This window comes from Aspergillus costaricaensis, assembly GCF_003184835.1.
Source record: "Aspergillus costaricaensis CBS 115574 unplaced genomic scaffold BO79scaffold_54, whole genome shotgun sequence".
NCBI lineage: Eukaryota > Fungi > Ascomycota > Eurotiomycetes > Eurotiales > Aspergillaceae > Aspergillus > Aspergillus costaricensis.
This window is the reverse complement of record NW_020291854.1, coordinates 54,871-82,396: the sequence shown is the minus strand read 5'-3', so window position 1 is coordinate 82,396 and position 27,526 is coordinate 54,871. Positions and strand designations below refer to the sequence as shown.

The 27,526-nt window shown below is 48.1% G+C and overlaps 8 protein-coding genes across 8 annotated transcripts; 3 read left to right on the top strand and 5 right to left on the bottom strand.

Annotated features, from left to right (window-relative positions):
• Positions 1 to 1,889: 1,889 nt before the first annotated feature.
• On the bottom strand, positions 1,890 to 3,437 carry BO79DRAFT_277821 (flavin monoamine oxidase family protein; the record flags this gene model as incomplete). Its single annotated transcript, XM_025687845.1, has 1 exon — positions 1,890 to 3,437. The coding sequence occupies one exon, from the start codon at positions 3,435 to 3,437 to the stop codon at positions 1,890 to 1,892; it is 1,548 nt and encodes a 515-aa protein (XP_025534342.1).
• A 580-nt stretch (positions 3,438 to 4,017) lies between these two features.
• BO79DRAFT_277820 (uncharacterized protein) lies at positions 4,018 to 4,501 on the bottom strand (the record flags this gene model as incomplete). The annotated part of the gene is made up of 3 exons (XM_025687844.1): positions 4,018 to 4,169; positions 4,240 to 4,368; positions 4,426 to 4,501. 3 exons carry the CDS (start codon positions 4,499 to 4,501, stop codon positions 4,018 to 4,020), a joined length of 357 nt encoding a protein of 118 aa, XP_025534341.1.
• Positions 4,502 to 4,841: 340 nt separating this feature from the next.
• Positions 4,842 to 6,721, bottom strand: BO79DRAFT_277818 (Zn(II)2Cys6 transcription factor; the record flags this gene model as incomplete). Its single annotated transcript, XM_025687843.1, has 3 exons — positions 4,842 to 5,808; positions 5,870 to 6,628; positions 6,689 to 6,721. 3 exons carry the CDS (start codon positions 6,719 to 6,721, stop codon positions 4,870 to 4,872), a joined length of 1,731 nt encoding a protein of 576 aa, XP_025534340.1. The 3' UTR covers positions 4,842 to 4,869.
• Positions 6,722 to 7,234: 513 nt separating this feature from the next.
• On the top strand, positions 7,235 to 9,177 carry BO79DRAFT_160725 (putative GABA permease; the record flags this gene model as incomplete). The annotated part of the gene is made up of 8 exons (XM_025678999.1): positions 7,235 to 7,333; positions 7,412 to 7,482; positions 7,543 to 7,601; positions 7,653 to 7,707; positions 7,760 to 7,851; positions 7,910 to 8,281; positions 8,337 to 8,657; positions 8,717 to 9,177. The coding sequence occupies 8 exons, from the start codon at positions 7,235 to 7,237 to the stop codon at positions 9,175 to 9,177; spliced, it is 1,530 nt and encodes a 509-aa protein (XP_025534339.1).
• A 466-nt stretch (positions 9,178 to 9,643) lies between these two features.
• Positions 9,644 to 10,259, bottom strand: BO79DRAFT_277803 (EthD domain-containing protein; the record flags this gene model as incomplete). The annotated part of the gene is made up of 2 exons (XM_025687842.1): positions 10,047 to 10,259; positions 9,644 to 9,982 (listed from the first exon to the last, which is right to left on the bottom strand). The coding sequence occupies exons 1-2, from the start codon at positions 10,200 to 10,202 to the stop codon at positions 9,644 to 9,646; spliced, it is 495 nt and encodes a 164-aa protein (XP_025534338.1). The 5' UTR covers positions 10,203 to 10,259.
• Positions 10,260 to 19,502: 9,243 nt separating this feature from the next.
• BO79DRAFT_160711 (guanine nucleotide-binding protein subunit alpha) lies at positions 19,503 to 20,866 on the top strand (the record flags this gene model as incomplete). The annotated part of the gene is made up of 5 exons (XM_025678998.1): positions 19,503 to 19,632; positions 19,705 to 19,889; positions 19,985 to 20,148; positions 20,204 to 20,462; positions 20,525 to 20,866. 5 exons carry the CDS (start codon positions 19,503 to 19,505, stop codon positions 20,864 to 20,866), a joined length of 1,080 nt encoding a protein of 359 aa, XP_025534337.1.
• An 866-nt stretch (positions 20,867 to 21,732) lies between these two features.
• Positions 21,733 to 23,256, top strand: BO79DRAFT_211869 (mitochondrial 37S ribosomal protein mS38). Its single transcript, XM_025683095.1, has 2 exons — positions 21,733 to 22,103; positions 22,182 to 23,256. The coding sequence occupies exons 1-2, from the start codon at positions 21,752 to 21,754 to the stop codon at positions 22,877 to 22,879; spliced, it is 1,050 nt and encodes a 349-aa protein (XP_025534336.1). The 5' UTR covers positions 21,733 to 21,751; the 3' UTR covers positions 22,880 to 23,256.
• Positions 23,257 to 23,628: 372 nt separating this feature from the next.
• On the bottom strand, positions 23,629 to 24,967 carry BO79DRAFT_277791 (H(+)-transporting V0 sector ATPase subunit c; the record flags this gene model as incomplete). The annotated part of the gene is made up of 5 exons (XM_025687841.1): positions 23,629 to 24,066; positions 24,128 to 24,231; positions 24,294 to 24,450; positions 24,540 to 24,669; positions 24,905 to 24,967. 5 exons carry the CDS (start codon positions 24,965 to 24,967, stop codon positions 24,002 to 24,004), a joined length of 519 nt encoding a protein of 172 aa, XP_025534335.1. The 3' UTR covers positions 23,629 to 24,001.
• Between the last annotated feature and the right edge of the window lie 2,559 nt (positions 24,968 to 27,526).

Here is a 27,526-nt window from a genome sequence, read left to right as displayed (position 1 = left end):
TATGTCCGCTTAATAATTGCTAAGCATTTAACCTCACATGAATCGAAGCCCAAGCGTATATAATAAAATACCATGAGGAGGCAAGGTATAGTACTACCAATTGGCTTAGGGTAATCTGGTCCAGAATGGCTGGATTCCGATGCATCAAGACCAAGGCCAGACCGTATCCGCATTCCGAAGCAAGGACGTCATTGCAGCAAAAGCAAACAATGGGGGAGAAAAATTCTGACCGGAAAGGATTGATTCTTCATGCCTTGCAGCTGACATCCCACCCACCATCTACCATCTAAATCAATCAAATCCCAGCATGAGCCAAAAAGTCCCCGCGTACTCAGCCTCCACCAGTAGTAAATCGGCATCCTACCTTATACGGAATAATAGCAAGGCCCAAATAACAATCTCCGTAGGGCAAACCCATCCATCACTCATCACATTTCCGTTGGGGTAAAATCACATAATTTGATACGTCGCACATCACAGCCCACATCCCGCCCGCAAGAGGGGAAAATAAAAAAGAAGTGAAGCTCGAATCCCAGCGCCTGCCTGATCCCAATCTGCATGGTGATTGGGATCTGGGGTGGGAAACAGAATTTCAAGGCTACTGTAACACGGCCGAGTGCATTCTATCTCTCTCTTTTTCTCTCTATGTGTGGGCTCTGTGCCCCTCACTTACCTACAGTAGTCAACTTTCCCCAAATGATGAATAGCACAAGCTTATCTTGGCCGGGCCAGTCCCTCTTGGAGATGCAGCCATCAGGCTTAAAGAGGTAGTACCTAGTACTTACTATATGGTACTTTTGACAAATTGCAGGCAGGCATGCTTCCCACATCAGACCGCATGACTCATGGCCTACAAGGAAGACAGGTATCTAGACTAGGCCTTCAAGTTGGCGGCTATGAGGCCCAGTCACAATGCCTCATCCCCATACCGATACCGATTTGTCACTTGCATCCCACACAGACACGGCACACATCATTTTGCGCAAGGAAAGTGGAGCAGATGACCAGTCACAAGGATCTTTTCTTTATTTTTCTTTTCTTTTCTCCCCGATACGTTGGTCGTTTTGGATAGGCACAGATCGACCGATCTTACTCATCGCTGATCAGATAGAAATGATAAACATGGTCAAGATATTACATAGATCGACACGTGCTCTACACTGCCAGGATCTAGGGAATAGGCAGGCAAGCAGGCACCAACACATCATTACCGATCGCTTATCTGCCTGGATCGATAGAAGCTGAAGCCCTTGATAGTCACCGATGTTCTTACTATGCGGTGAGTACTTACTAGCTATGGACCAGGACAATGAGTGAGTACATAATGACCATCATGCCAGCCGCTTTCACACCGACATGTCAAGCACGATGCAAGATGCATTTCAATCACTTCGCACAACTGCATTTTCTATCCTATTGGTTGGAAATCTAGCGGTATGCTACCCACACGCAGAGTACCATGTTGTAGTAGTATTGACAAGGCTGTGCTTAAATCCCCATTGGTCTGTGGCACGTCGGGGATTTTGATGTGATGGACACTTGATCTGGTCCATGCACGGGGGTGGAAGGTAAAATCATTTGGGTGGCTAAGAAGAGTATTGATGTTGCATTTGTAGTCATCGTTATAGGTGTATAAACCCGGTGCTAAAAGTCTGGTAGAAGATGTTTCTATTATCTTTCAACAATGAGTATCAATACACGGATACGGAGTAGTCGAGGCTTTGCTTCTATTCTTCCTTGATAGGAAGCTTACTGTTCACGACGTTACTTGTAGTTATCTTACACCTCAATGTATACTACTCACTTTGTATGTGACCTTTCCAGAGCCATGTTCACCATACCAACATACACTAGAAATGATAAGACACCAAAGTAGTAACTCAAATATCCTACAACCTAGCCCTCCCCTCTCTCCCCTCCAACACCCTCAAAACCTCCCCCACAGCAGCCTGTCCCCTCTCAATCGCACCATCCACAAACCCCCTCCACCCATCCGCCCAATCCGCGCTCGCAAACACAACCCGTCCATGCGGCTTCTGAAGCTCCTCCAAGTACTCCGACACAGTGTTTGGTCCCCAGCACGCCCAAACCCCTTTCGCATACGGGTCATTCATCCAGTCATGGGTAGCATAGGCATCAACAGTAACACCCGGGTTAACATCACGCTTGAACCTCTGCAATATATGTTTACTATCCTGCTTATCGGTAAGTAGACCATTGTATCCGAACCCAATACACCAGGTACCGGATGGACCTGTTGGCCGGGTTCCATTGTGGTCTGAGAAAGCAAAGACAAAGCTCGAGTCACTGCCGTCATGCGCCGTGAAAAACCAGCCCGGTAGTGTTTCGCGAAGCTTAAAGTGGATCTTTGCGCCTTTGTTGATATGACCTTTTGTGATGGCTGCTTGTCTGAGGGGGGATAGTGGGGGGTGGAACTGAATATCAGTGAGGCAATTCCTATGTTTATCCATGTTAGTCAAGATCCAGAGCATGAGCAAAAAGGCAATCGAAGAAAAAACATACAGCGGAATCGTCGACACCACCGCCCCAGCCTCAACCCTCCTCCCATCCTTCATAACAACCTCCACCACATCACGACCGTGATCAATCCTCCCAACAACCGCCCCAAAGCAAACATGACCAGTAAACTCCCCAAAAACCGCCCTCGCAAAAGCCGTCATCCCCCCACCCCCCAACTTATACACCCCCGCCAACTCAAACACCCCAGCCATTGTATGCCCTCCCAGCGCAAACCACCTCAACGCCTCCACAAACCCAATATCCTTCACCGGCGCACTCCCAAACGTACTAACATTCGACGCAAACAACTCCTTCTCCCACACCGACAACCCATCCAAATCCGACATTCCCAACCGCTCCCCCACACTAAGATAATCATACCTCTTCCACGGCGCCGGCTCTCTCAGCGAATCATGCGGATACGGCATCAACGCACGACTATACAGCCCATCAATAGTGAAGAATTTCGATGCAACCCGCTCAAGCGTAGCCCCATACTCCTCACCAGACACCTTTTCCACAATGCCACTGCTGGACGACTTGAACCACTGATTAACAGGCGCGAACGCCCCCGCAGATGTCTTCAAGTTCCGATGCAATCCGTACCGATGCAGCTCGGCATACAGATGCGGCTGGTTCCAGTGGACCCAGGTCCCGCCCATTTCGATCTCCTCGCCCAGCACCTTGGCTGTCCATGTTCGGCCGCCGATGCGGTCCCGTGCTTCGAGGAGCAGGACGGAAAGATTGTGCTTCTTGCTTAGGTCGCGGGCTGCAATGAGCCCGGAGAATCCGGCCCCGATTACGATCACGTCGTAGTGGGTGAGGAGGGTGGGGGTGCTGGGGTGGACGGCGTCGGTGGGTAGGCCTGTGGTGGCTTGTTTGGGGGTCCAGAGGTAGCCTTCGCTGGAGCGGGACATGGTTGATGCTGTGGGTGGTACGGAGGTTGGTGGGATGTTATGGGTTCATGTGATGGTGTATATAGTGGGTGTCTGACAGGATGCTGGGCTGCTCAAGTAGTAGTTAATGAGGACGGGTTATCAAGAGAACATAAGTGAGTGCTATGGTGATAGCCGTTACTTCCGAGTTTTGCACATTTTTATGTTCGATGCTAAATTGCAGCTGATATCCTCGACAATCGATGGACGGTAGGGAGGCATAGTTGGCGCACTATTTTGCCATTTCGGGTAATGGTGCGCTTAGCGGGATATGAATTCAGATATACAAGTGAGGGGAACGGGGCGTATCTATTTGGCTAGGCACTGATTGATCCTTTCAGAGCTTCTCGATTCCATGCGTAAGCAGTCCTCAAGGAACTTCATCCATCATATGCAATGCCAACTAGACATAGTGAACTCCTACCGCTACATTGCGTCGCAGAACTTGGCCCAATCCATATTATGCCTCTGGAAAGTAACGACAATGTTCTTGCATTAACTTCATTATCAGCTTGCTAGACCCTACTAATCCGAATCCTATAACATAATCCAATAACACATATCAAAGCCTCGCCATCTCACGACCCCCACACTTCCACGCCAACTCATAACTATCCGTGGAGAAAGTGATAGTACTGCCCCTCGGGAAGAAGAATGTTTCACCTGGCCTCACTGTAACGGTCTGTCCAGTTTCATCACGGAGAGTGATTTCCCCTTCACAGTAATAAACCCACCATCAGTTGATACATGTCTTATCATCATCAAAGTGGCTTGGCTCACTCACCCTCAATGACCACCCCAACCTCATCATACGAGTATGTCGGAGGCGTAGATTCAGGTCCTTTCTCAATTCGAAACCAGGATCCGACGATTGGGTTCTTCTCGCCACTTTTGCTTGTTCCTAGTAGGTCCGCTATGTTTCTGCTGTCAATGTCCCGTCGATGATAATAGTGGGAAAGGTGGGTGGTACCGAAGAAGATGTTGAGTATGTCTCCGTATCTGGGGACATTGTACATTGCAGTGTTGCTTTTCACTTGGAGAACCATGTTGATGGTGTTATGTCTCGAGACTGGGATGGAGGGGGAGGGGAGAAAGTGTTGAGTGTTCTGGTAGGCTTGGAATGAGGCTACTAGGATATATGTAGCAGTTGCTTAGCCGAGGGATGAACGTCTCAAGTGGGTTTGCTGTAGCAATAGTGACAGGAAGGAAACCCGAAGAGAAATCAATCTAGACACTAATTGCCGGAGCATAAGCCGTTCCATGTTATCGTATCACTGACTCGTAGACCAAAGAGATCCCTCAAGGTTCACGACTCCAACTAGAAAGACATCTATAAGTATGAAAACCGACCAATCGCATTCCTTGTTCTAGTTGACGCACTATTTTCCCCAATGCGGTTAGTGCCATAGACGGTTTAACCAAAGATCGACTCCAGCTTCTCGGAGCTCATCACTTCGGTCCACTGGATGTATTCCCATTCCTGGCCAGGCCCCTCAGCGGCCCTTCTCACGTCGGCTAGAAACCACACCCTATCGAGAATCTTCTGCGCGCGGCCAATGACAGCGAGTCCCACGATTCCTTGGACGGTCTTGATGCGCTCGCGCACGAAGTTCCTCCAAAAAAGATAGGTATCCCGCTGCAGTATGGATGCGGGGACATCGGACGAGAAACAAGGAAGTTGCAAAGCGCTACCCGCGATAATCAATGGAATCGTGAGCACACAGTAAACTCCAGATGTTGGCGGAAGCACCCCAATGGTGGTAAGCACATTGGTGGCCAGGCTCAAGATACTGTGGTTTAGGCTAGAATCGACAAAAGGGCCTCCGTGCAATTTGGGGAAGGTCATATAGAGCTGAAGTAATCCTACAAGCCGGTAGACGCGTGCAATTCGTTGGAGGTGGTCGACAGGTGTCCGGGAATCAATCGTGTCTTCTATTCGATCCGTTGATAGAATTTTGTAGGAAAGGAGCGCAGTTTCAATGGCTCTAGCCTGCTCCAGCATGTCGGGGCCTATATGGCCCCACCCTACAGACAATTGTCGGGCAAGAGATCGCTGTCTTGTCAATATACCAACTTGGGCCAGATGTATGAAAAGTGGTGTGCAGATTCCTGTCCAGGGATTGACGTAGATGTCGCATCTCTCGTCCTCAAAACTGTACGGCATCAGGTAGGATATCGAATCCAGACACTGGTTATGTACAAAAGACGCGACTGCTTCCCAGTAGGACATAATGCCCGTGATTGTATTTCTTATTCGGGGGCAGCACGCTGGGACTGTGGTAATCCATTTCTGGAACAAGGTGCGTGCACCATGGAGATGCGTCATTCCGAGTTGAGTGGGATCATGCCACCCCTATGAAAGACCGTCAGTTTGACATACAAAAGGCTGGCATAAGCACACGGAGGATGGCTACCTCTGTCATGCCCAAAAGTATGCTACCAAGTAATATCTCGGCAATTTCATCGAGCGGTGATCCATTGTTTATTTCTGGTATCAAAAACCCCTTTGTGAGTTTTGCCTTCAAGCAGGAGAGTGCACTCGTCCGGTGCCGCAGTGTGATCGCCACCATAGTTCGTTGTTTTGTCGTCAGATGAGCGGCGGACATTGATAGCACGCAGTAGTGAATCAGAGGTCGGGAGCTTATCAGCGATCCCACTTCCACGCGGAGGAAGTTCTTTTGTGAGTCAAAGCACGAGTTGACAGGACATACATTGGAGAAATAATGCCAAAGAAGTGTAGTGTCATCGTCTTGTGGGGTAGACAAAGTCCGTTGCGCTACAAAGGTTCCTGTCCATGAATCACCACAATCATCTCCCAGCAGACTTGAAGGAGTCCAGATATCGTTCGACGGCAAACTGTTTGCCGCAGAGATGAATACGGGGTCTGATCTAGCAGCAGCCTCGTTCTGCGCGGACTGGACATACGCTTGCACGGACAGGGAACGTGTGGCGCGGTCCGACACTGTGGAATCGAACAAGTTGGGTTCCACTGACTGGATGGGCTCTGTCTTCCGGAGAACCTGCTCGGAGGACTTCGGTGCTGCGCTATTATTGCCACTTTTCCCCACCTCATATTTGGATGACCACTTCAAAGGACGTTTGTATCCCGGGCATTCGAAACCTTTACGGGTGCATTGAATACACACAGGAAGCGTTTCATCGCATTTGATTCGCTGTCAGCCAGGTCAGCTTGTACACTCGTGAGGAAGTACCCTATGAGTTGCTGGTCCCACCCTTTGTTTGCATCTTAGACAGCCATCTGCCATCAGAAGTATGTCAGTTCCCTCAATGTATGCACACTTGGATCATCTTAGCTACTCACTGCGAGTCTTGACCCTACGGCGTGAGACGGGCTGTAGGTCCGACATTGACAGTGATTGGGGAGAGATTGAGTACAGTAGTAGTATTGCTCGTGAGGACAGTGTTGTGGAGTAGATGAAGCTGATTGTAGATGGCGGCAATAATCCGCCAGAGATGATAAGGTATCTCACTAGTGCTTCCCCGCAATTCCGCTGTCAAGATAAGCATCGGAACATTCCACTGGCCCGCACTTTTTATACTCTTTTAGATACGAAGCGCTGATCATTTCGTGTCCGTATATCAGTTGCAAGGATACTGGCCATGACGATTCCGAAGATGCCTATCTTTCAGGTTGCAACCGGTTATTGGACACCCACGATGGACTCTATACCTCAGAGTTTCTGCTTTATACATCCCATTCCTACCCACAAAGTCTTCACATTTGGTGGATTAATGGCATTCCTATTGTCGAAAACAAAATGTCACCCAGTATGAAGACCCCTAAAGAGGCTATGGCTGCCAAGCCGGCAGACATAGATGAAAATGGGCTCAGCATGGGAGAGGTCATATCGATCAAGGTCACTATGCTTTTTCCTTAATCTATACCAGTCTGAAGTCGACATGGGCAACTTCTAATGGCGATGCTTGGTCTGTAGAAGCCCTTTTCTCGGCTTACTATATTTGCCTTGACTGTGGTTCTCATGTCAACTTGGGAGGCGCTCTCCAGGTAAAGCCTGCCCTCGCTCCAACAATTCAGTTTCGTGTCTAACTGTTCCATTGACGATAGTACAATGTCCTCGGGTCTCGTTAGTGGTGGCCCTGTATCACTCATCTATGGATTCCTTCGTTCGTCTCTCCTCTCTCTAACCGCACTCAATGGTTCTGATCAAATGGTAGTTGCGATTGTGGGTTCCATGGCAACAGCAGCCTCCCTAGGTGAAATGGTGTCTATGTCAGTGCTTCCTGCTTTGTACTTGAAGTTATCTGACTTTGTTACATGCTAGGTATCCTACGGCTGGTGGTCAGTATCACTTCATCGCAAAGTTCGCACCCAAAAAATGGCAGAATATCCTCAGCTGGTTCGTGGGATGGATAGGTAGGCACTGTCATCACCAGGCTTATACGCGACGATGCTTATCTCTTTCACATAATAGGAACCTTTGGCTGGGTGTCATTCACTGCTAGTGCTCCTTATCTTGCCGCAGGCATGATACAAGGCCTTGTAGTCCTCACATGCGAGGCGTATCAGCCTCAGCGCTGGCATTTGTCTATGATATACTGGGCTCTTGTCGGTCTCTCCACCGCTCTCAATATATGGGGCAGTCGTCTTTTTTCCCTGGTAGAGACGGCGTCTCTCATCATTCACCTGGTGGGATTTCTGGTTGTCCTAATCGTTATGTGGGTTTGCGTGCCAATCAAGCATAATGCCAGCTTTGTTTTCACCACCTTTTTGAATAGCACTGGGTGGCCTAGTGATGGTCTTTCCTGGTGCCTTGGCATGCTCTCCAGCTGCTATGTTCTGGCAGGTTCGTTAGCATTCACCTGTCATCCATAATGCATAATCTGACTCCCTGAGTTCAGGCTACGATGGAGCCATCCATCTTTGCGAGGAAATGGCTAACCCAGAAACCGCCGTCCCGTACTGTATGCTGGGGTCGCTGGCCATCAACGACATATTGGGCTTTGTGTTTCTGCTCACTATCCTGTTCTGCATGGGGGACATGGAAAGTGCACTTCAGACCCCGACCGACTACCCAATAATTGAAATTTTCCGCAGTGTGACCAGATCATTGGCTGGAAGCTGTGCCCTAACGGCTGTTCTGATAATCGCAGCCTGGCTGGGTACCATTGCACTGCTGGCATCGACGGCTCGTATGGTACTTTCATTGGCTCGAGACAGAGGTATGAGCAGTCTCCTTATCCCTCCCTTTTCTCTTATACATCATTATTGACCCCCCTAGCTCTTCCTTTTTCCAGTTACCTTTCTCAGCTTGATTCTCGCACAGACTTGCCGAAGCGCGCAATAATTACAACTAGCTGTCTGCTCATCCTGTTTGGGTTGATCAATATCGCCTCCACTACTGCCTTCAACGCCATCCTCTCACTTGCCGTTTTAGGATTACATATCTCATACCTTGTCCCTATTGTCTTCTTCCTCTGGCGTCGCCTTTCCGCACCACATAGTGTGAACTATGGATCATGGAGACTTGGCCGCGCCGGCGTTGCAATCAATGTCATCGCCATCATTTATTTGCTGTTCACTAGTATCTTCATGGTGTTTCCCTCTTATCAACCCGTCACTCCGTCTAACATGAACTATGCTTCCTTGATCTTTGGGTTCGTTTGTTTGATGAGTACGGTGTTCTGGCTGGTGCGTGGCCGAAAGGAATATGATGGTCCTGTTGTTGCTGTTAATTTGTGAGGGGACCCTTTATATACAAATAAAAGCATAAGTCGAAGGGAAAAGGTTTAGAAAATACGTTATAGCATAGCAAGACACTGGTTTTAATCCCAATGGAGTGGGAGCCTACATATGAGGTATTATAGAGGTCCTGATCACTGTTTCTACTACTGAAAGGCCATCAGGTATGACAACTTGGCATTTATGGTCTTCATCTTCTATCTTCAACATGTGCAGAATATTCCGGCAACATTCCACTCAATTATCTTTGTAAAATACTGTACCACAATTATGTTTCCCTCCTATGAACATCAATTTGTCATTTACCCACTCTTCCAAGAATGGTCTACGAAGTACGTTCATATTCATTTGGAAAGGGGCATGATTCCATCATATTGGGCATTGGCCCTCGCAATCGATATAATATGGAGAGCAATGAAGGGTTTATACATGACTACATTTATAGCTCACCAACAGCATACCCGTTCTAGATACGAACATCCTCAGGAGCAGACGTCTTCTCACTATCTTGACCCATAGCGGTAAAAGCCTCCCAACTCTCGCGCTCGATATCCACAATCTTGCCCTCATCAAGAAACACCTCCTCCCAGCCGGCGGTCACTGTGGCCCGCTTTTGGTCCAGGATATGGTCCTCCCCAGCGACGAGACTCTGAAACTCTGGGTCCGCGATAATTGCCTGCAGCGTCTCGGGATTAGGCACGTACATCGAGATCGAAACGTCGTGGTCGTCGAGTTTCCAGCCGGGACGGAGAGCCCAGGGAAGCTTCTCGGTGATGAGGCTCTTGGTGATTGGTGGAGTGTATACCTAGCCACAGAAAGAGAGAGAAGGTTTAGTCGAGAGAGAGATAAACGGACAAGTGAGAACTTACGTGCGTGATCTTATAGGCGCCGTGTCTCTCCTGGATACGGGCAGCCTTGGGTGCATGTTGTCTGGCGCCGTATTCATGGAACTCCTTCCAAGATATACCTTCTTTCTTGTAGCGAAAGGAGGTCAGCTTGATGACCAGTTGCTTCTGGGGAGCCATGTTGTGATCTGTTCTGGAAGCAGAGAGTAGAGATTGTGTAGTGGTAGTCGGAGGAAGGGTAAGGCGTGAGAAATGAATGTGAGATGGTCAGCCTTGGGGAAGACCCTAATTTAAGTCCATAATTATATTCTCTTACAGCAGCGTGACATACTAAGTTACTAGTAGGATATTGTATCCCTGCAACTCGACCTTTGAAAGCGATAATCCGCGCATACAAACAAAGACTGGCTTATGCTAGGACCTGCATCTCTAGTTGAATTGTTGGCTCAGTCTGTACACTACGCATAACACTAAATATCAACTAATACACACTAACTGACAATCGACTGTTGTTCGCTGTCGCTGGTTCACAGCCATCCCACAAGGTTCTTGCTTCGCCTCTCAGATCCTTGCTTAGCATTCCATACCCCGGTTACTACTACGCTAGAGCTACTGCGCCAGTTGGATCATACACTACTGCCTGCTTCTGTTCGCCTGTCTGGTTTGTTGATATGTCACAGTGAATGGTGGTGACTGTTATGAGACTAAGTAGTAGTACGTAGTCACGTCGTCCAATGCCGACCAATACCCTAACAATCATACCCCGCGTGTCTTTCCCTTCCCCCAATCTCCCATCTTGTCAAAGAACTGCCTTTGTAAATACTTACCTCAGTCACATTGCTACATCTATCGCCTTTTCTTTTCCACAAATACTGAAACCCCACAAGCTGAGCCCATGCTCATCAATGAGGAACCCTTGTCGCTTTCTGGCTGTCGCCTATATTCCTGAGAAGCTCTAGGATCTATTTCTCATCTCCCGCAATCTAGGCAACAAGGAACTGAGCCCTAGGCACATGTATTATGCTAAATATGTAGTATCTGTTCTAGGTCTGTTGGGGTGTGGAACTTCTCCGCCCAGACATGTTTCTCTGGGAAGCTGCCTTCGCTCGCCCGATTGCACAGCCGTAGAAAACATTTGGCCAAAGACAGAGTATTGTAATATCCAATCTATATATTGACTATCAGTGTCGGATTATAACTCAGGATAGAACTAGTTCGTCTCGTATAGAACTAGTTTGAAATTAGCACTGCGCGAAACAAACTTATATTTGCAGCTCTTTGCGTAGTAACTAAGACTATCTTGGGAGGGTGTTCTCCCGCCTCCTAACTAGGATATAAGGTCGTATAGTGGGCGCCTTTATCCTCCTGGTTGTATAGTTGTTCGCGCAGATTTGAAGCAGCGACAAGTTGATACTAGCAGATGGGGTACTTGTATTCTCTTATTTTGGATACACTTTTGCTTCTTCATGGAATTAAGATCGTATCCGCTTCTTTGTGCATTATGTATATGAGACGTATGTACATTGTTTCTCTCTCTTTCTCTCTCACACACACCCTCTCCCTCTATACCGAGAGGAATATGTATAAAACTGTAAGTTGGATATTCTGTCCACTCCGGGCGTCTTCCAGCCAGGTATAGTGTAATATCAGTCGATTATCCCGCTGCCTAGGAGTCCTTGTTGGATTTCGCTCTGAGAATCGACTGATATGTGCATCCCTTCGATCAATTATATAGCTTAGTAGGTAAGGATATTGCGCATCACCGATGACGGTCCGGAAACGGATCACTATTGGACGGTTCATCTGTACAAAACAGGACCATAATTAGTAACCGTAAAGCAGGAGTGAAGAACCAACACAACCGCCATTATGACACGGGCGTAATACATACACGGCATCCAGCACAAAAAGTAATAAGTGGCGGAGAAGAACGACAAGATGGCAAAAGCGACATAACACGCCGCATAGAGCATCACCACCCGTGACCTTTGTCGTCCATCTCTGCTACTACTAATAATGCTATCACCACTAGCATTGCTCAGAATCTCCGTGTCATTGTCATTGTCATCATCGTCATCGTGATCATCGTGTCGCCTATACCCCCGGTAGGGCTGACATTTTTCAATATCGGGAGGGTTATTGTTATTATTAGAACCGCTGCTGTGATGGTTGTAGTTGTACTTGAGCACCGTAGTATCTTCCGAGTGAGTGGAACTTTCTTCGCTAAGATTTGCAGTGGGTAAATGTCAGCTGATGGTAGTACATTAGTTGTTTTATACGTAGGTAGTAGGTGGTATAGTAGCTTTTAATGCTATTGTGTACATTCCCGTATGCAGGGTGCGGGATGGATTGGCTAGGTACCAATCCACTCCCTGCATAGTCAGTCGGAAATGACCCAAATTCTGGGGTAATAATAATGTGATTGGGTTGCAATTGATAAGCGCACCAGATAACTTTTCTTAGTGGCTAATCAAAATGCATAACAAAACAAAACAGAAAAGTAAGCTGACTGACTGACCTTGGCCTTTTCAGGGAAATTGGTATGTGGCCGTTCTGCATGCGACTCATCTCACCAGAACCACGTAAAATCGTTAGGAGTCAGTCAGCTCGGGATAAGGTTCAAGACCGGCGAATCCTTGTGATGATGATGACTGGAGCTGAGCTGAGGGAAAGGGGACAACATTTCGGAGCTGGAAATATTAACCATAATAATTATTCTGGATTTCATTGCGCAAGCCTATTATTTACCCTTAGCCTCCCCCTGTAAATCCGTAGCGATGCGGGCGTTTCAGTCTAGGCTCGTTAGTGAATTGGTTAGTGAGTTTGTCTAGTCGGGCAGTTGAGGGCGGTGATGAGTCAGCTGTGAATTCAGGGAGCATAAAATGGATCTTATGCTTCAGGGGTCAGGAGATGGGATGATGATGATGTTGATGTTCAATGATGGGTGGTGTGGTCTCAGTTGGTCAGTGAGTGGACGGGAAGGAGATTTCTTCATTGCTATTTACGGATTTGGATCATCCTAGAAGGCTGAAGAACTTATTGGTAACTGCTACTACTCACTTTAGCCGATGTAACAACTTGGCCAGTAGAAAGCGCTCAGATGTCGTGCAATCCCCTGGCCAGAGTGTGTGCCACGAGTGTCAAAACCAATCAACCTACATGTTGCTACATTCCATGTGTTGGTTGAACCCCTTTCATGCTGAGAAACTGTCTAATTCTCCGGGCGACAGCTCGGTTGAAACCTTATGGCTGTTTGGCTCACTACTTAACCATGGTTGAACCACGGAGCAAGGCAACACACCTGGTGTGTCACTCAACAGGGGTTCCTACTGTAGAGTGCTGAAAACGGCGACTGCCCTACATCCCTAGCTAGGTAGGGATCAAACTCGGTACTTTAACAATGCATGGAAAGGGAAAGAGCCAGGCAGGGATGAGTAGCCATTCCAAGATTGTAAGTCAAAAGCCAAAAAATAAAACAAAAAAGGCACCCATTTCTACGATACCCGGACTGAATCCGCCGGTACGGATCACGGAAGTGATTTGAGGTATTACCAATGAGAAATCGCAGTGATTCGTAATAAGGCTCCATTTACCGAGTCCCCAACAGGCAATTAGCAGCAACGGCAAGGTCCACCGCGGTGGTACCTGCAGATACCGTGCTCGAATAAGGTACTGATAGTCGAATGGAACCTGGTGGCTTCCTTGACGCTTCGGGAGGGCACCTTGACTTGACAGCTTGACGGACAGCTTTGGCCAATAACCACAAGGCGGGCGCTTCACCAGGTTGCCTCAACACGGGTCACAATTGGAAGTTATCCACTTGGCCAAACGGCTAATTCTCGCCCGAGGTTCGGGATTGCGAGATACTTCCTGTATTGTCCTTCGCCAAGATGTGCGTATGTGTGGGAGAGAGAATAGAAGCCCAAGCAACGTTACGCGGTCCTGAATAGAAGCCACAATGCGCAAAGTAGGCTTAAGTTTCGTACTAGTCAACTTTGTGCTCTCTAGCAAAGTTGCCAAGCTAGAGTGTATGCACCGCATTAGTATCACCATCCTCCCCCCGGCATGTGACATGTCTGCCCAGAATCAAGTTCGCTTGAAAGTACTGTCCCCTAGTACAGCCTAGCCGCAAGCAAGATGGGCCGCAATTTAACAGTATTCGGATGAGGAACGACAATCATCATTATTGGGTGCTTATGGGAATTCCCGATTGGCACTGAATGAAGATCGCCCAGCCAAGCATGAAAGGACACTCGGGAGTGCAACAGGGACTTCAATTACTTTTGACTGGATCGTCCATTAATCAGCGCCGAAGTGGTTATTTTCGGAAGGAGCTCTTCCCTGTTAGGATCCAAAGCCGGCCGTTAGAACTTAGAAATTTAGAAAGAGGAGAAAAAGCGGCAAGACCCCGGCCTGCATTTCCCCCGGAATAGAAACCACGCGGTATTCCGGCGTCAACCCTGACGAGGCCGCTGAGGAATTGGCCAATGGCATTGGGTGGTCGGAGCTATGGAAGATACTGCCCAAGTAATAAGGTAAGTATCTTGTAACCTGCGGATGCGTTGCCGTTACGGAGTATCCATTTTTACGGAGCGCTTTCCATGCGGTTTTCATGAACCCCATCCAGCCGGAGTGGAGTGGAGTAATATATACGAATTTACGAACGGTAAGAGAGGCCAGAAGGGTAGGGTCGGAGGAGTGGGAAGAAAAAAAAAAGGGGGTTCGAACTGCAGAAGGATTGTTATGGGCAAAGGCTTGTTTGTCGTTTGCCCGTGGCTGCCCATTCACTAGAAATGCTTCAACTAAATTTAGGGCCTGAAGGATGGATGCAACAATCGACTATTGCATCTCACAAAAGTTGGCTATCTCAGGGCGGGTCAGATAGACACCAAACTCCGGACACTGACAGTACTTTCTGGCTGGCAGGCAACTAACTGCCTCCGTCAATAAGTTAGCCCTGGTCTATGCGCAAAAGCCTTTTTTTCCTCTTTCTGTCCTTCTTTTTCTGGCCATGCAAGGGGGTCGCAGTGCACCATGACCAAGTCAATGGCATGGAAGGAGTTCAATGCGTCCTGTCAGGACTCCGCTTTCGCTGTGGGGTCGATGGGAACTCGAAACTGGTGAAACAGACTAAGAATCCCACAGAGGACGAGGGGTGAAGCACGTGGTTGGAGCGCGCAGCCGGTCGTATTTACGTCGTATCGTATCAGGATAGTACGTATCGTTACTCTTCCTGTGTATTACACAGAGATGGTATCATCTGCTTTTTGTCTGTTGTGGTTAAGCCTGAAGACAACACTCCGGAGTATCTTCCACCAGATAACATTGTTCATTATCGGGCTCATTCGATGGAAATAGAACGGATGTGGATGACCATCCTTGCTGTAGATCTCTTCTAAAAGCAAAGGCTCCAAGAGACCGCCAGAGCCTAGACCCCAATTAGCGATGGGCTAAGGTTTTGTTTGCCATTGTCTATTATCAATAATATTTTTGAAAGGGTACTTCAACCAGCCTAAAGGCTCTCTCTGGCCCTAAATGAGGCTGCTTATTGCCCGAACCATGGTACTCATCCCGCGAACCATCCCGCGGGAAGCCTGTCTTGCTCGTACCGAGTAAGATCTAACGACGAAGGCATGACCTTGAAACCCACAGTGATGGGCCCAGGATAACCCAGGGACACTCGTGGAACATAATCAAAGCACGAGAATGTGCATGCCCCTATTCGCACGTCAGGTGCACAACGATCAAAGTGAATATGTACAGCTTCGTTTCATCTGTTCGGGGTTCGGAGGAAATCCAAATGCAGAAGGATTTTCGAGTTCCACTCCGACATACTTCTCGAAGGAGATAAGGAATGCGACGCGGGAGGAGCTGCATTGAGATTGGAGGGACACTGTTACAAGGTGCATTTTTGCATCCGCCTTTTCGCCTTTCATCGAGGGAAGGTATGCAGGCTTCTCCTGCATTTGAGGACGAATCTTGGATAGCGCCGATGACCAGCATATGATAGATCTCATAAGGAATATCGAAAAAGCAAACACCCACGCATGGATGCGTCTGCTAGACTAGACTTGCTCGCCACTCCCGCTTCACCTGTTCGCTTGGAAGGTGTTTTCCTGTGGCTAAGGCTAAGCGCCCATCTTACCTCCACTGATTGACGCTGACGGACTGCTGATTAAAGCTACCCCTGCCTTAGTGGCCCGACGGCGTGTTGGCCGGCGGGCAAGACGACTCCGGAAACCCGGAAAAGGCGAAAGTGTTCTCCACATTCCCATTTCCCAAGAAGAAAAGAAAACAGTATTATCGCTGTGCGAGCATCTTTCCACGGCGATTTCTGGCCCTCGACCTCGGGTGGTCAATGAACGATACGATCTCCGAATCATGACAGATCATGATATCGTAAATAAAGTTTCACATGGCATGGTTTTACCCCTACTTAAGTAGGTTTCGCATTGATCCGACAGTGATGAGATCATGCGAGATCTGGATGATGACTATAGAACAACAGAAGCAATCATGCAACTATCGCTCAATAATTCGACATCCATCGCAGAAGCATGCTTTTTTCAATACTTGGAAGAAGATCGCGGTGCTGTGGAGCCAAGTGTCTGCTAGAACTCAGCCGCAGGCTCTTGACAACCAAACCAACGGAAGATACCGAAATTGTCGCTGGCGAATTTGGAAAGAAGCCACTTGCGTAGATAAGGTTCTACAGTAAGCTTAGGCAGATTCGAATGCTCAGCCCTCTGTTTCCCTTTGTTTGTGATGGATCGCAAAGAATGGCGATGATCTATGAGAACCCGAGGCACTAGTTCAACTCAATTTCCTGACTCCTTCCTGGTCCAAGAGCGATGTACATTCAGTGTCCTCTATAGACCGACGGATAAAAGACCCGGAAGCTCGAACATCGATAACGCTGTCAATAGTCCCTGTACCCTTTGGTCTAACAAATAATAGTAGTCAGCTCGATCAAGGTGGGCTTGCAGGCTTCATTCGGACTTCGTACAAAGTACTTCCTTCGTACCAAAACACTATCCATAGACGCAGATGCTACTCGTCGATCGGTGCATACCAATGCATCCGATTCGCGCCTCGTGGCGTCGTCGTTCGCTTGCATGGCTTGGCAGCCGCAGGAGGGCACCGGTGGGAACATGACTCGGGGTCTCATTCGCCCCCGGAGTCGGAGACATCACAAGGGATGCATCCATAGCCCAGGAGTAAGTCGTTGGCCATCAATGGTACGAGGTAACTGATGCTGACGTCCAGCGACCGTGGGATTGGGGGCCAAACTGAGTTCCCAATGCCTACGATCCTTGCGGTTAAAAGTTTATTGAGTTCATATAGATTCATATACCCAGATTAAAGGATCGCGGTCGGAACCATATTGATGGGTAAGGTAATATGGCACGTGGATGATGGCGACGTGAGAATGCATTACTACGTACTAGTACTCTGATAGTGGGAGTAATGCTGCATTTTTGAGAAAAATCCATCTCAAAACCAGATTAATTGAGAATTAATTTCACGAAGACCCATAGAGGAAGGATCTATGGTCAATCCATTGTCAATGGGCCCGCGGGTCATCGGCGAGGCCGGAACTTGACTCGAACAAGTACGTACCTACTGGCTATCTATCTGCTGGATATCCCGACTAATTAATCGTCAACTGCTGGATGTTTCCCCAGCCGGACAGTGTGTGTTGGTGCAGAGAATGATTGAGGATACGGAGAGCTCCGTACTAAACCACGTATATACCGGGTACTAATATCGTTTTGGTATTATAACGCGTTGTGCCACCCATAACTCGCAAGGTTATTACTTACTGACTAGTAGCTTACGGGCGGTAAGAAGCATTGGACCTTAATGCACTCCATTTCCAATCGGCTCGAACCAGGCTAAGAGCGGACGAAGAATGAATGGAGCCATTCATCCACAGTTGAATGGAGTTCCGGGGTGGGTCAGCATTGTTCGTCTACAACCAGTGAGATGAGGGCCAGGCCGTCTACTTTGTACAAGGAGCTCGCAGCCGGGATGCTATCACGGAACTAAACGACACTAAGAAGCCAAGGGCTTACGGCTAAGGCCCTTAGGGGACGGTAGCCACAGCGGACTAGTCCCTTTCTAGATTTTCAGAACGGGGCCCAATGCGACGCCGGAAATCTTTCACACGGTTTTCACAGGTAATACAGGCCCCGGTGTCAGGGCCACTCACAGCCGAAGGTCCCCAGAAGGATGACTACGCCGAAGGGGAACTAAGCCGGACTAAACTCACTAGCAGCTCAACTCTGCTGGCACCGTGGCCCACTTCGATCGGACTTGATGGATTATCGAACGAATTGCGCGACGACTCCGCGACCAACATTCCCACCACTTACTCCTCCTCCTCCTTCCCTCTGCTCACTGCTAAACTAACTAAACTACTACTATTATTATTACTACTACTATAGACCTGCGAGTCTCCCAGACTGTCCTTCTCTCTCTCTCTCTCTCTCTCCTCTTTCTCTCGCTCCCTCTTTCTTTTTCTCTTCCTCTCTCTCTATCTCTTGCTTCTCGCCCTGGTCTTCCGCTCTTTTGCTTGCTTCGGTTGCGATACGGCGGAGATGTACTAATTTCCCTCCCCCATTCCTACCTCCCTCCCATCTTTCCCCTCACCTGAGCGTCTGCGGTCAGCATCTTCGCCCACCACCCACGAAAAGGGGAACGCCTCGAGGCTGCAGTCAGCATACCTAGCGAACTCTTCCCCAGCATTTAATTTGGAAGACATCCTCCGTTCATCAGCACTTCAATCTCGAAAGTCGTGCCAACTTCCCGAAAGCCTCTCACTTCCGCGATCGACTCCGTCTCACTCAACACCTGTCTAAACCACCACCCAACCTAGCCTGTCGAGGGACCTTCGTCGTCACATTCCTTAATTCGATCCCATATCTCCCAGATTTCAGAAAGCTCCGGACAGCTGCGCTGCTCGCCAATTAACTTGGATATCGTTCTCATACAAAGCGGGGGACAATTTGCGACAGTCGTATTGGAACACACCTTCGGCTTCCATCCCACCAGGACATCTTGCTTTGGAGTAGGGAATACCGCGACGTACGTACAGTGACCGAGTAACGTTCAACTTGACGTTATTTGAGCTAGCGACATGTTCTAATTTTGCGCCATTTGGGCGGGTTTAGTCAAAGATACATTGGCTTGGTTCTAGTGCTTGGTATTACATTCTGCCTTAAGTAAGTTTCGCTGATTTACTTTCTCGCTTCTTTCTCATTGCTCGAGACCTCGGGTCTCTCTGGTTGACATTTCACACATGTCTCAAAGAGAGCCTTCCGTGTGGTTAACTGCGGGGTCTGGGCGTATCCCTGATTCAGCCATACTCGGCTTGTGCTGCGTCTATTCTTGGTCACTTCGCACACTATAATCAGCAAGTACTAACTCACTTCCAGACACCATCGAAAGTCACTTTGTGAGAGCACATCAATCTTCAAAATGGGTTGCATGAGTTCAAAACCCGTCGACACGGCGGATAAAGACGCTGTTCAACGAAGCGCTAGGATAGAAAAGGTTCTGAAAAATGACAAGAAAGTAATGGACCGAACAATCAAGATTCTCCTCCTTGGTAAGTTCCCGAAACACGTCGAATTCGCAGTCATGGAGACGAGGAGTACTGATGCATTCTATTTTTATGTAGGTGCTGGTGAATCGGGCAAGTCTACAATCATCAAACAAATGCGAATCATACATTCCGGCGGCTTCCCCGAGGATGAACGACGCCAAACACGAGCTGTGATCTACTCGAATCTTGTTATCGCCTTCAAAGTTCTACTGGATATCATGCGCGCCGAAAACATTGATTTCCAGCTTGAAAAGACACAGGTAACTTCATCTGCTCGGTTGTCTTGCGATTTTCCATCGCAAGCGGAGATCCGTTTGTGGCAGTATGTGTGCTAATTCAGTTTGTCATTCATCAGCCGTTAGCCGAATATGTTGACAAGCTTGAGCCAGACGTCGGTTCAGACGAGGCATTCTCAGATCTCAAGGTTCGCGACGCTCTCAGAGAGATGTGGGACGATACAGGTGTTCAAAAAGCTGTTGCTCGAGGCCACGAGTTTGCTCTTCATGATAACTTGCATTAGTGAGTCCTAGGAACCTTCTTTTTGAACAAACAGGCAAGCCGTCTAACCTTTCAGCTTTTTTGATTCGCTTGATCGAATATTCACTCCTGGGTGGCTTCCCGACAACCAGGACATGTTGCAGGCTCGTTTGCGGACAACCGGAATTACTGAAACTCTCTTTGAACTCGGTCAAATGAACTTCCGAATGATGGACGTCGGTGGACAGCGATCCGAGCGAAAGAAGTGGATTCACTGTTTCGAGGGTGTTCAATGCCTTCTATTCATGGTTGCCCTATCTGGTTACGACCAATGTCTCGTTGAGGACCAGAATGCCGTACGTTTTCCCCTATCGCCTCCTTGAAGCACTTGAACTAACCGTTGTTCCCCATCGTGCAGAACCAAATGCATGAAGCAATGATGCTGTTCGAGTCCTTGGTCAATGGCGAATGGTTCAAGCGCAAACCGATCATCTTGTTCCTGAACAAAATCGATCTGTTCAAGGGAAAGCTTCATGTTTCGCCTGTCTCCAACCATTTCCCTGACTACAATGGCTCCAACACGGACTTCGATGCAGCAGCCAGATACTTTGCAGACCGATTCCGGGGCATCAACCGGATTCCCGACCGAGAAATCTATATCCATTACACGAATGCTACCGATACGACGTTGTTGAAGGCAACAATGGATTCGGTACAAGACATGATTATTCAAAAGAATCTCCACACCCTCATACTATAAGGTTGTGAGATTTGGAACGATTTGAATTTTTACGAGCGAGTACGAGGCGTCAGCGATGCTCAACTTCCATTCTTCCCCTGCACACGCCAAGCGGTAAAAGCACGCTTGCTTTCATTCAACTATTTTTATTCACTTCACTATATCCCTTCTCTTCCTGTACGTTTCTTTCTCCATGTGGACTTCTTGTCTCGGCTTTTCATTCCTTTCAAAAGCTTATATGTTTTCTCCGGTTCAGCGACGGGTGCATTTCTTATATAATGCAGATTGATACCATATACCATATGTTGTTTGCGTCCATGTCTGCGCTTTCTATCCCACCTAACGAGCTCTTTTTCCATTCTCTTGAGCTGAACCTTTGTGTGACCTTGACGCCTCCCATGTATCTTTCCTTTTCTTCTTCTCTGTTGGCATAATGAGCCCCCACCCACCCTATCATAGGCTCGTGTCACTTCTGGCAGCTCTAACTGGGAGCTGTATCTTCTGTATCCGATCAGTCAGACTCTTCTAAGTATAGCTGCCCTTATTGTAATTGTTCGGCTCAAGTGAGCATGGAACGAACAGATACCCAAATCGAATTCATATAGTGTCATAGTTCCTGCAATGTAGTACGTATCACTAAACAATCGGTAGACTCGCTGGTAGTATTCAATTCTATCAGCGACAATAGGTAGTTCTGCATGATGATCTTCACCGTTCATGAGTTGGCATGTGGATAAAGTCAGGCGAGGATACTGCCATTCCAGGTCACCTGATCTGGTCTCGTGCCTGAGGCGACAGGCAACTTACATAATCGCCGAGTTCCGCATGATCGGCTCCAACTTCGATTTCGCCTCTTCATTCCCGACAACATCGTCACCCAGCTTCTGGGCTTTACGACGTCGGAAAATGCTGTCGTCCTCACTGCGCCGGGCTGCATGGGCTCCTATGGGGCCCATCGCCGGCATGTCTCGCGCAACCAGCCAAAGTATTACTACCTCCGCGAACGGCCTCATCGGCTCGTCACAACATGTGCGTCAACGCCGATACTCCTCTTCGTCCTCGAAACCCAGCGATGGATCTAATAAAGTCGATTCTTCCTCTCAGACGCCTGCGAAGGGAGTGAATTCTGCAGAGAAACGTGAGGGGAAGGCTTCCAGACGGAGGGGCAAGGATAGCAACGGCCGCAATGGCTCCAAGCAGCCGACGGCTTTTTCCCGACTTCCCAGTGTTCCCTCTACCCAACACCTCCAGCCGCATGGTTAGTTGCCACAATCCCTCTTCACCGTTCTTGTACCTCTAGATTATGATGCGCTAATCTTTTTTTCCTGCGGTCTAGACGTTCACGTCGCCTCCTTCTTTTCCATCCACCGACCCATCTCCGTTTCCACCACCGTTCCTCCGACCTCGACCCCCGAAGCCTTCGACGCCATCTTCACCGCAAAGAAGCCGGCTAAGCCTGAGGTGGACGATGTCATCTTCACCCTCTCCTCCGCCGTCAACTCCATGGAGAACTCCGCTGCCCACTCCGGCGAGCAGGAGGGCTCTCTGCAGTATTTCGACATGGAAGGCAACCAGCTGGATGGCATGAACCTTTCCGATCTGAAAGTCTCCGTCGAGGAACTCACCAAGCGTCTCCGTCCCTTCCACCCCCCTCCGCCGCCCGTTCCCTTCGACGAAGCGAAGAACATGGCTTCCTCCGAGTTCGAAGACGTCCCCCGGGAGACCTCCAGCTACTCCACCGTCCTGACCATCCACGAGTCGATACACTCGGATGGTCGCAAGACCTACGAGGCTCACACTGGTCCCTTCGTGCCCTCCGGTGAGATGGAAGCTCCTGGTGCCATTGGAGAGAGTGAGGCCATCATTGATGTCCCCCACAACTCCGGCACCACCTACATGGAGCGTATCCGCAACAACCGCACCATGCACGCCATTAGCACCAAGAGACGTCGCAGACTGAAGATGAAGAAGCACAAGCTGAAGAAGCTGCGCAAGAGGACAAGGACCCTGAGACGGAAGCTTGAGAAGGCTTGATTGACTTCATTCAATCATCTGAGACCATTACCATTTGCTTGCAGCTATAATTTTCTTTTCGCTACGCTACAATCCGAATAAACCTTCCTCTTGTTATCCATCTTCCTCTTTTATCTATCTACATACTTACAACTTTACCTCCCTCCAAGCCTCTGCTTCACAGAGAAGTCATCCCTAGACTTACGCATCTGAAGCTTTGCGTTTATTGATTTGCTCTCCGCATGTATGTGTGTGTGTTTGGCGGCGACTACTGATATGCCTGCCTATATCGCATATATCCTTACGGCGTCGTCTTGTTTCTTTCTGCCTCTTTTCTCTTGAACATTTGGATGTCCACCGCATTTTATTCCGCTCAATAGACAGTACTTTGTATGTTACATATTGCTATTTTGTCTATCTGCCCTGCTTGCTCTGTGCAGGTCAGTTGCAATGGTATCTATATTGCTTGAGTTTGGTTCCTTGGAGAGAAAGGCGCTGGTCTTGTTTCAGTGTCTTCTGAGTTATAACAGTGTACGAGGTCGTAAACATACGTCAAGTAAACGCACATTCGCCACTTGTTGCATTCATGATATACCGAAGAACCAGGATAGGTAAGAGCTAAGTCTGTAACATAGGTCCATAAACTAGCAGGAGAAAACATATAAGCATTGCAAAGCAAGTAATCCTATGATCCAGCTCAAGGATACAAAAGAGTAAAGCGACACCCATAAAGTACAAAATCTCAAAGGCCTTAAAAAAAACCATGCAATGTATCTACCACAGCCTTCCACCCTGTCCTAGTCTACAAACTTAGCTAGCACATCCAATTATGTCTTGTCCTTTGTTATTTGGGGGTGTTGTTGAGTGAAAGAGAAAGCATATGTTTATTCAACGTCCGTTTTCTCTTTCCAATCCCCTAGTAATCCACTTCCTCCACAACCCCTCCAGCTGTCATCGGGACAATGACGGGAACCGTCATTGTCGGCAAATAAAGTCTGAAAACATAAGTCAAAATAACCGCATCACGTTAACACATGTTGAGCAACCCGGGCTCTTTTCGTCGTATCCGAGAATAGTGGGTGATTGGCATCCTCGGGCGGGTGTTCACTTGGGCCATTTCGCGCGGAACGAAGGAGGGTTCGTTTAGCAGGTGGCGTCGATCCTCGAACGGGAGTTCATCAGAAGAGCAACGATAAGACCGTACAGACCTGTGAGGCGTCGTGGTTAGATGATGCGAACTGGTTGTTTCGCTTTGATGTAATGACTCACCCAAGACTTCAGCGAAAATGAGAATCAAAATCATTCCGACATAGAGACGGGGCTGTTGAGCAGTTCCACGAACACCTGCGTCACCAACGATACCAATGGCAAAACTAGAGATACTCTGTTAGTCTAAAGCTACCGATATTGCAAGGTGCCATGGTGAGAAGCTTACCCAGCTGCCATACCAGCCAAACCGACGGCGAGACCTGCTCCCAGCTGAATGAAACCAGTGTACAAGGGGACCTTCTGTCCCAAGTCGTTTGCAATCAGGACCGACACGACCAGGCCGTAGATACCGATGATACCCGCCATGACAATGGGGACAATGTCTGTATCACGAGATTAGTATTATATCATCAGAAATCGCATGCGATAGCTTGTCCCAGAGGTATAATAGCTCTGTGAAGCTTCCACGTACTCTTGACGATCAGGTCAGGTCTGAGGACGGCCATTCCACAGACACCGACACCAGCCTTGGCAGTTCCATAGGCAGCTCCGAAGCAGGTGAAGACGATGGCTGAGGTGCAGCCAAGGGCACCGAAGAAGGGCTATACGAGTAGTAGATCAGTTATCTGTGCGAGAGGTGCCAGTTCGATGGCGGATTCTCCGCTTGATGCAACGAAGCCAAGCTACCTTGAGGATCGCTTGGAGCTCGATGGTGTCATCGGCGAGGGTGGGATCACAAGTGACTTACTGCGTAAACGGGGCTATCATGTCCAGATGTCAGTATATCCAGTCGAAACTCATCCGAAGCATGATCGAAATCGAGATACAAGAGGGCACAATGGTTGGAATGCTGGGAAAAGGAGTAGGTGAGGTGATTACGTACCAAAGTTCGGTGGCCATCTTGACAGATTAGGCGACCTTGCGGGCTATAGAAGATGGAGTGAAACTATGAAAACAGCCGAAAGGAAGAGTGACAGGGCAGGGACAGGCCGCGTGTAAAACGATGTGGTGATGTTGAGGCTTGGGGAAGCGAAACGGAGATGAAGGCGTGAAGGCGAACACGCTGGAGGCTTCGGGGAGGCTGACCGACCACCTGCGTCATCACGTGATGGCGGCTTGGCGCTGTCCCGTCGGCCGCGCATCACGATAACCAGCTTCCCCACCCAGTCAGTGTGATGAAGCAACAGTCGTGAAACAGACACAGCTTGATGTAGAGATATAATATTTACTATCTACATTGGACACTATGAGCAATTCTCTCTTTATGTATTGAGAGCCATCGCACTTAGCATTATGTTTTGAGGACATCGGAGGTCTCCGCTCGAGTGATAACTGGATTACGAACCACCGTCTGATGGTCCTGATAGAAGAAAAACTTCATGAAGAGGGCGACTGGATACACATTATCTAGAGATATAAATCACGAAAGCTTATAATTATTTAAAGTGGCTTATACGGCAAGTGCGCAATACCCAAGTTGGCAGGAAGCATCAAGATAACGAGACAGTGATGGGGAAATGCGGAGACTGCGGGAGTAGCTGCCAAGCCGTGATATTTGGATCATAAACGGAGACCCCTACCTCCAACATTATACTTCTCAATCCTTTAGTCGCCCATATGGCATCAGCTATCCATTGCAGTACTACTAGTGTCTCTGGCTCATTACAGATAGGGTCAGTCTTTGGTGATAATATTCTTGAATTATATTCATAAGGTTACTTACGTACTACTATCTATTTCACAGACAGACATAACAGATAGCGAGATCTAGACTATGGATACTCATATCAATCGAGCTAACATCTTCTACCTGTCTTTGTAATAGGTGTTAGCTTATAAAATTATAGTATCTATGTGTATTGAATTTGACATCTTCTTATATAGGATCTTCCCAGTCATTTTTGGTCATATTTTTTTTTATATCCACTAACTCGTCATACCTATTTTACTTGAAGGGGGTTACAGTATTAGGGTGCCCTCTGTCAATATGATGCCAAGAGTCAAAACAGCATTCTATCACAAACAGCCACAGACGCAGTGGGAATATCGTAGGCTCATCATGCGCATTGTTTCATGATTTTCATACACTTGCTTGCAACGCAGTTATATCATGTGTGAGGGAGACGGTATTTTGTCATTCAGCTGCATCGTATCTGACAGGGGTTTGGTACCATGGGCTGAAGAGTCTAATGATATGGCTTCTAGTGTCCCTGTAAAGAGTAATTAATTGATCAACAGAGCATACAGTGGGTTTGATGTACTTCAATTTAGTATGGTCCTAATACTATCCATGATAGTACTAGGCTACATACCTTTTATTGACTGTGCACACAATAAAACTAGGCAGATGTTGAATCTGCAGGTGCCAGGAAATGTTACTGCGCCTTGCGGGTCACTTGGCCATCTAAATATATCTCTGGCGAGATGCTTCTGCAAGATAGGGCTGACCATAAGCTTTGAATTGTATAGCCTGGAGAGACCCACCATCATAGCCAGGCAGTGTTTTTATTAAACTGCTGGCTGAAATATGCGGGGTGGCCAGGATGTTCTGTTCTAGAATATAGCAACGACTCAGTGTGGCTTGGACTGCGGCGATGCCAATCACATGATACTGCGTCGTCTCAACAGGCAGATTGATCTGTTCTATTTTACTGTATTAGTCAGGATTTTTTTTTTCTCTCGCTGGGCATGGCATAGTGGGATGTCTCCGTCATGATCAGCAGGATCCTCGTAGACATTATACAATATGGGCGTACGTTCTGTTAAAATCATGATGGTAGAAAGATTGATTCGCAATGATGTATTTGCGACATGCGAACGATAAGACATCTCACTATCGAGCACATGACGTCTAAAATCCGGCTGAAACGTGCTTTAATCCAGTGATTATCTGCATAGTTAGTGTAGGCGCTGACGGATAGATGCGTGTCAAATGATATCACTTTGTTTTTTCCCTGGAAATAAGTCTACGCTAGTCTAAATCCTACAAAGTCGAGTACCGTAATGGGGACGCGGCATCTGTCCGAACATTGTTGAAAGCTAACTGGCACCATGATTCGTGCAAAAGGAACCGTAGGGCTGGATGGCCCACCATATCCATGCTGCTTTCCGTCTCCCAAAACCTCCTAGACACGGAGTCATACCCCTATTTCGAACAAGGGATTGCGTAGGGACCCAGATCTAGTCCGATAGAAGCAGTAGGTATGAAATATGATGTGCTGGTACGTCCCACTCAGAACCAAGAGCCCAGACTTTTAGAACCATCTGCACAGAGCGATTTAGTCAATATTGGCGGCGTCTAAGTTAGACTACTGGCGCCTCGCCTCAGCCTGGTAAGGTGGTACGGTGGAAGCGCCAAGCCCCTGCCAGGCAACAGAATAATTATGACAAAGGAAGGAAGGAAAAAAAAAGTAGAAAGTCAAAAAAAAAAAGGTAGGAGATTGGGAGAAAAGGGGAGAA

What these genes read in the sequence shown, in the direction of transcription:
- BO79DRAFT_211869 (XM_025683095.1), top strand. Translation starts at nt 21,752, where the DNA reads ATGCTGTCGTCCTCACTGCGCCGGGCTGCATGGGCTCCTATGGGGCCC. An exon ending in CCAACACCTCCAGCCGCATG is followed by an intron (nt 22,104 to 22,181) that starts GTTAGTTGCCAC and finishes CCTGCGGTCTAG; the next exon opens with ACGTTCACGTCGCCTCCTTC.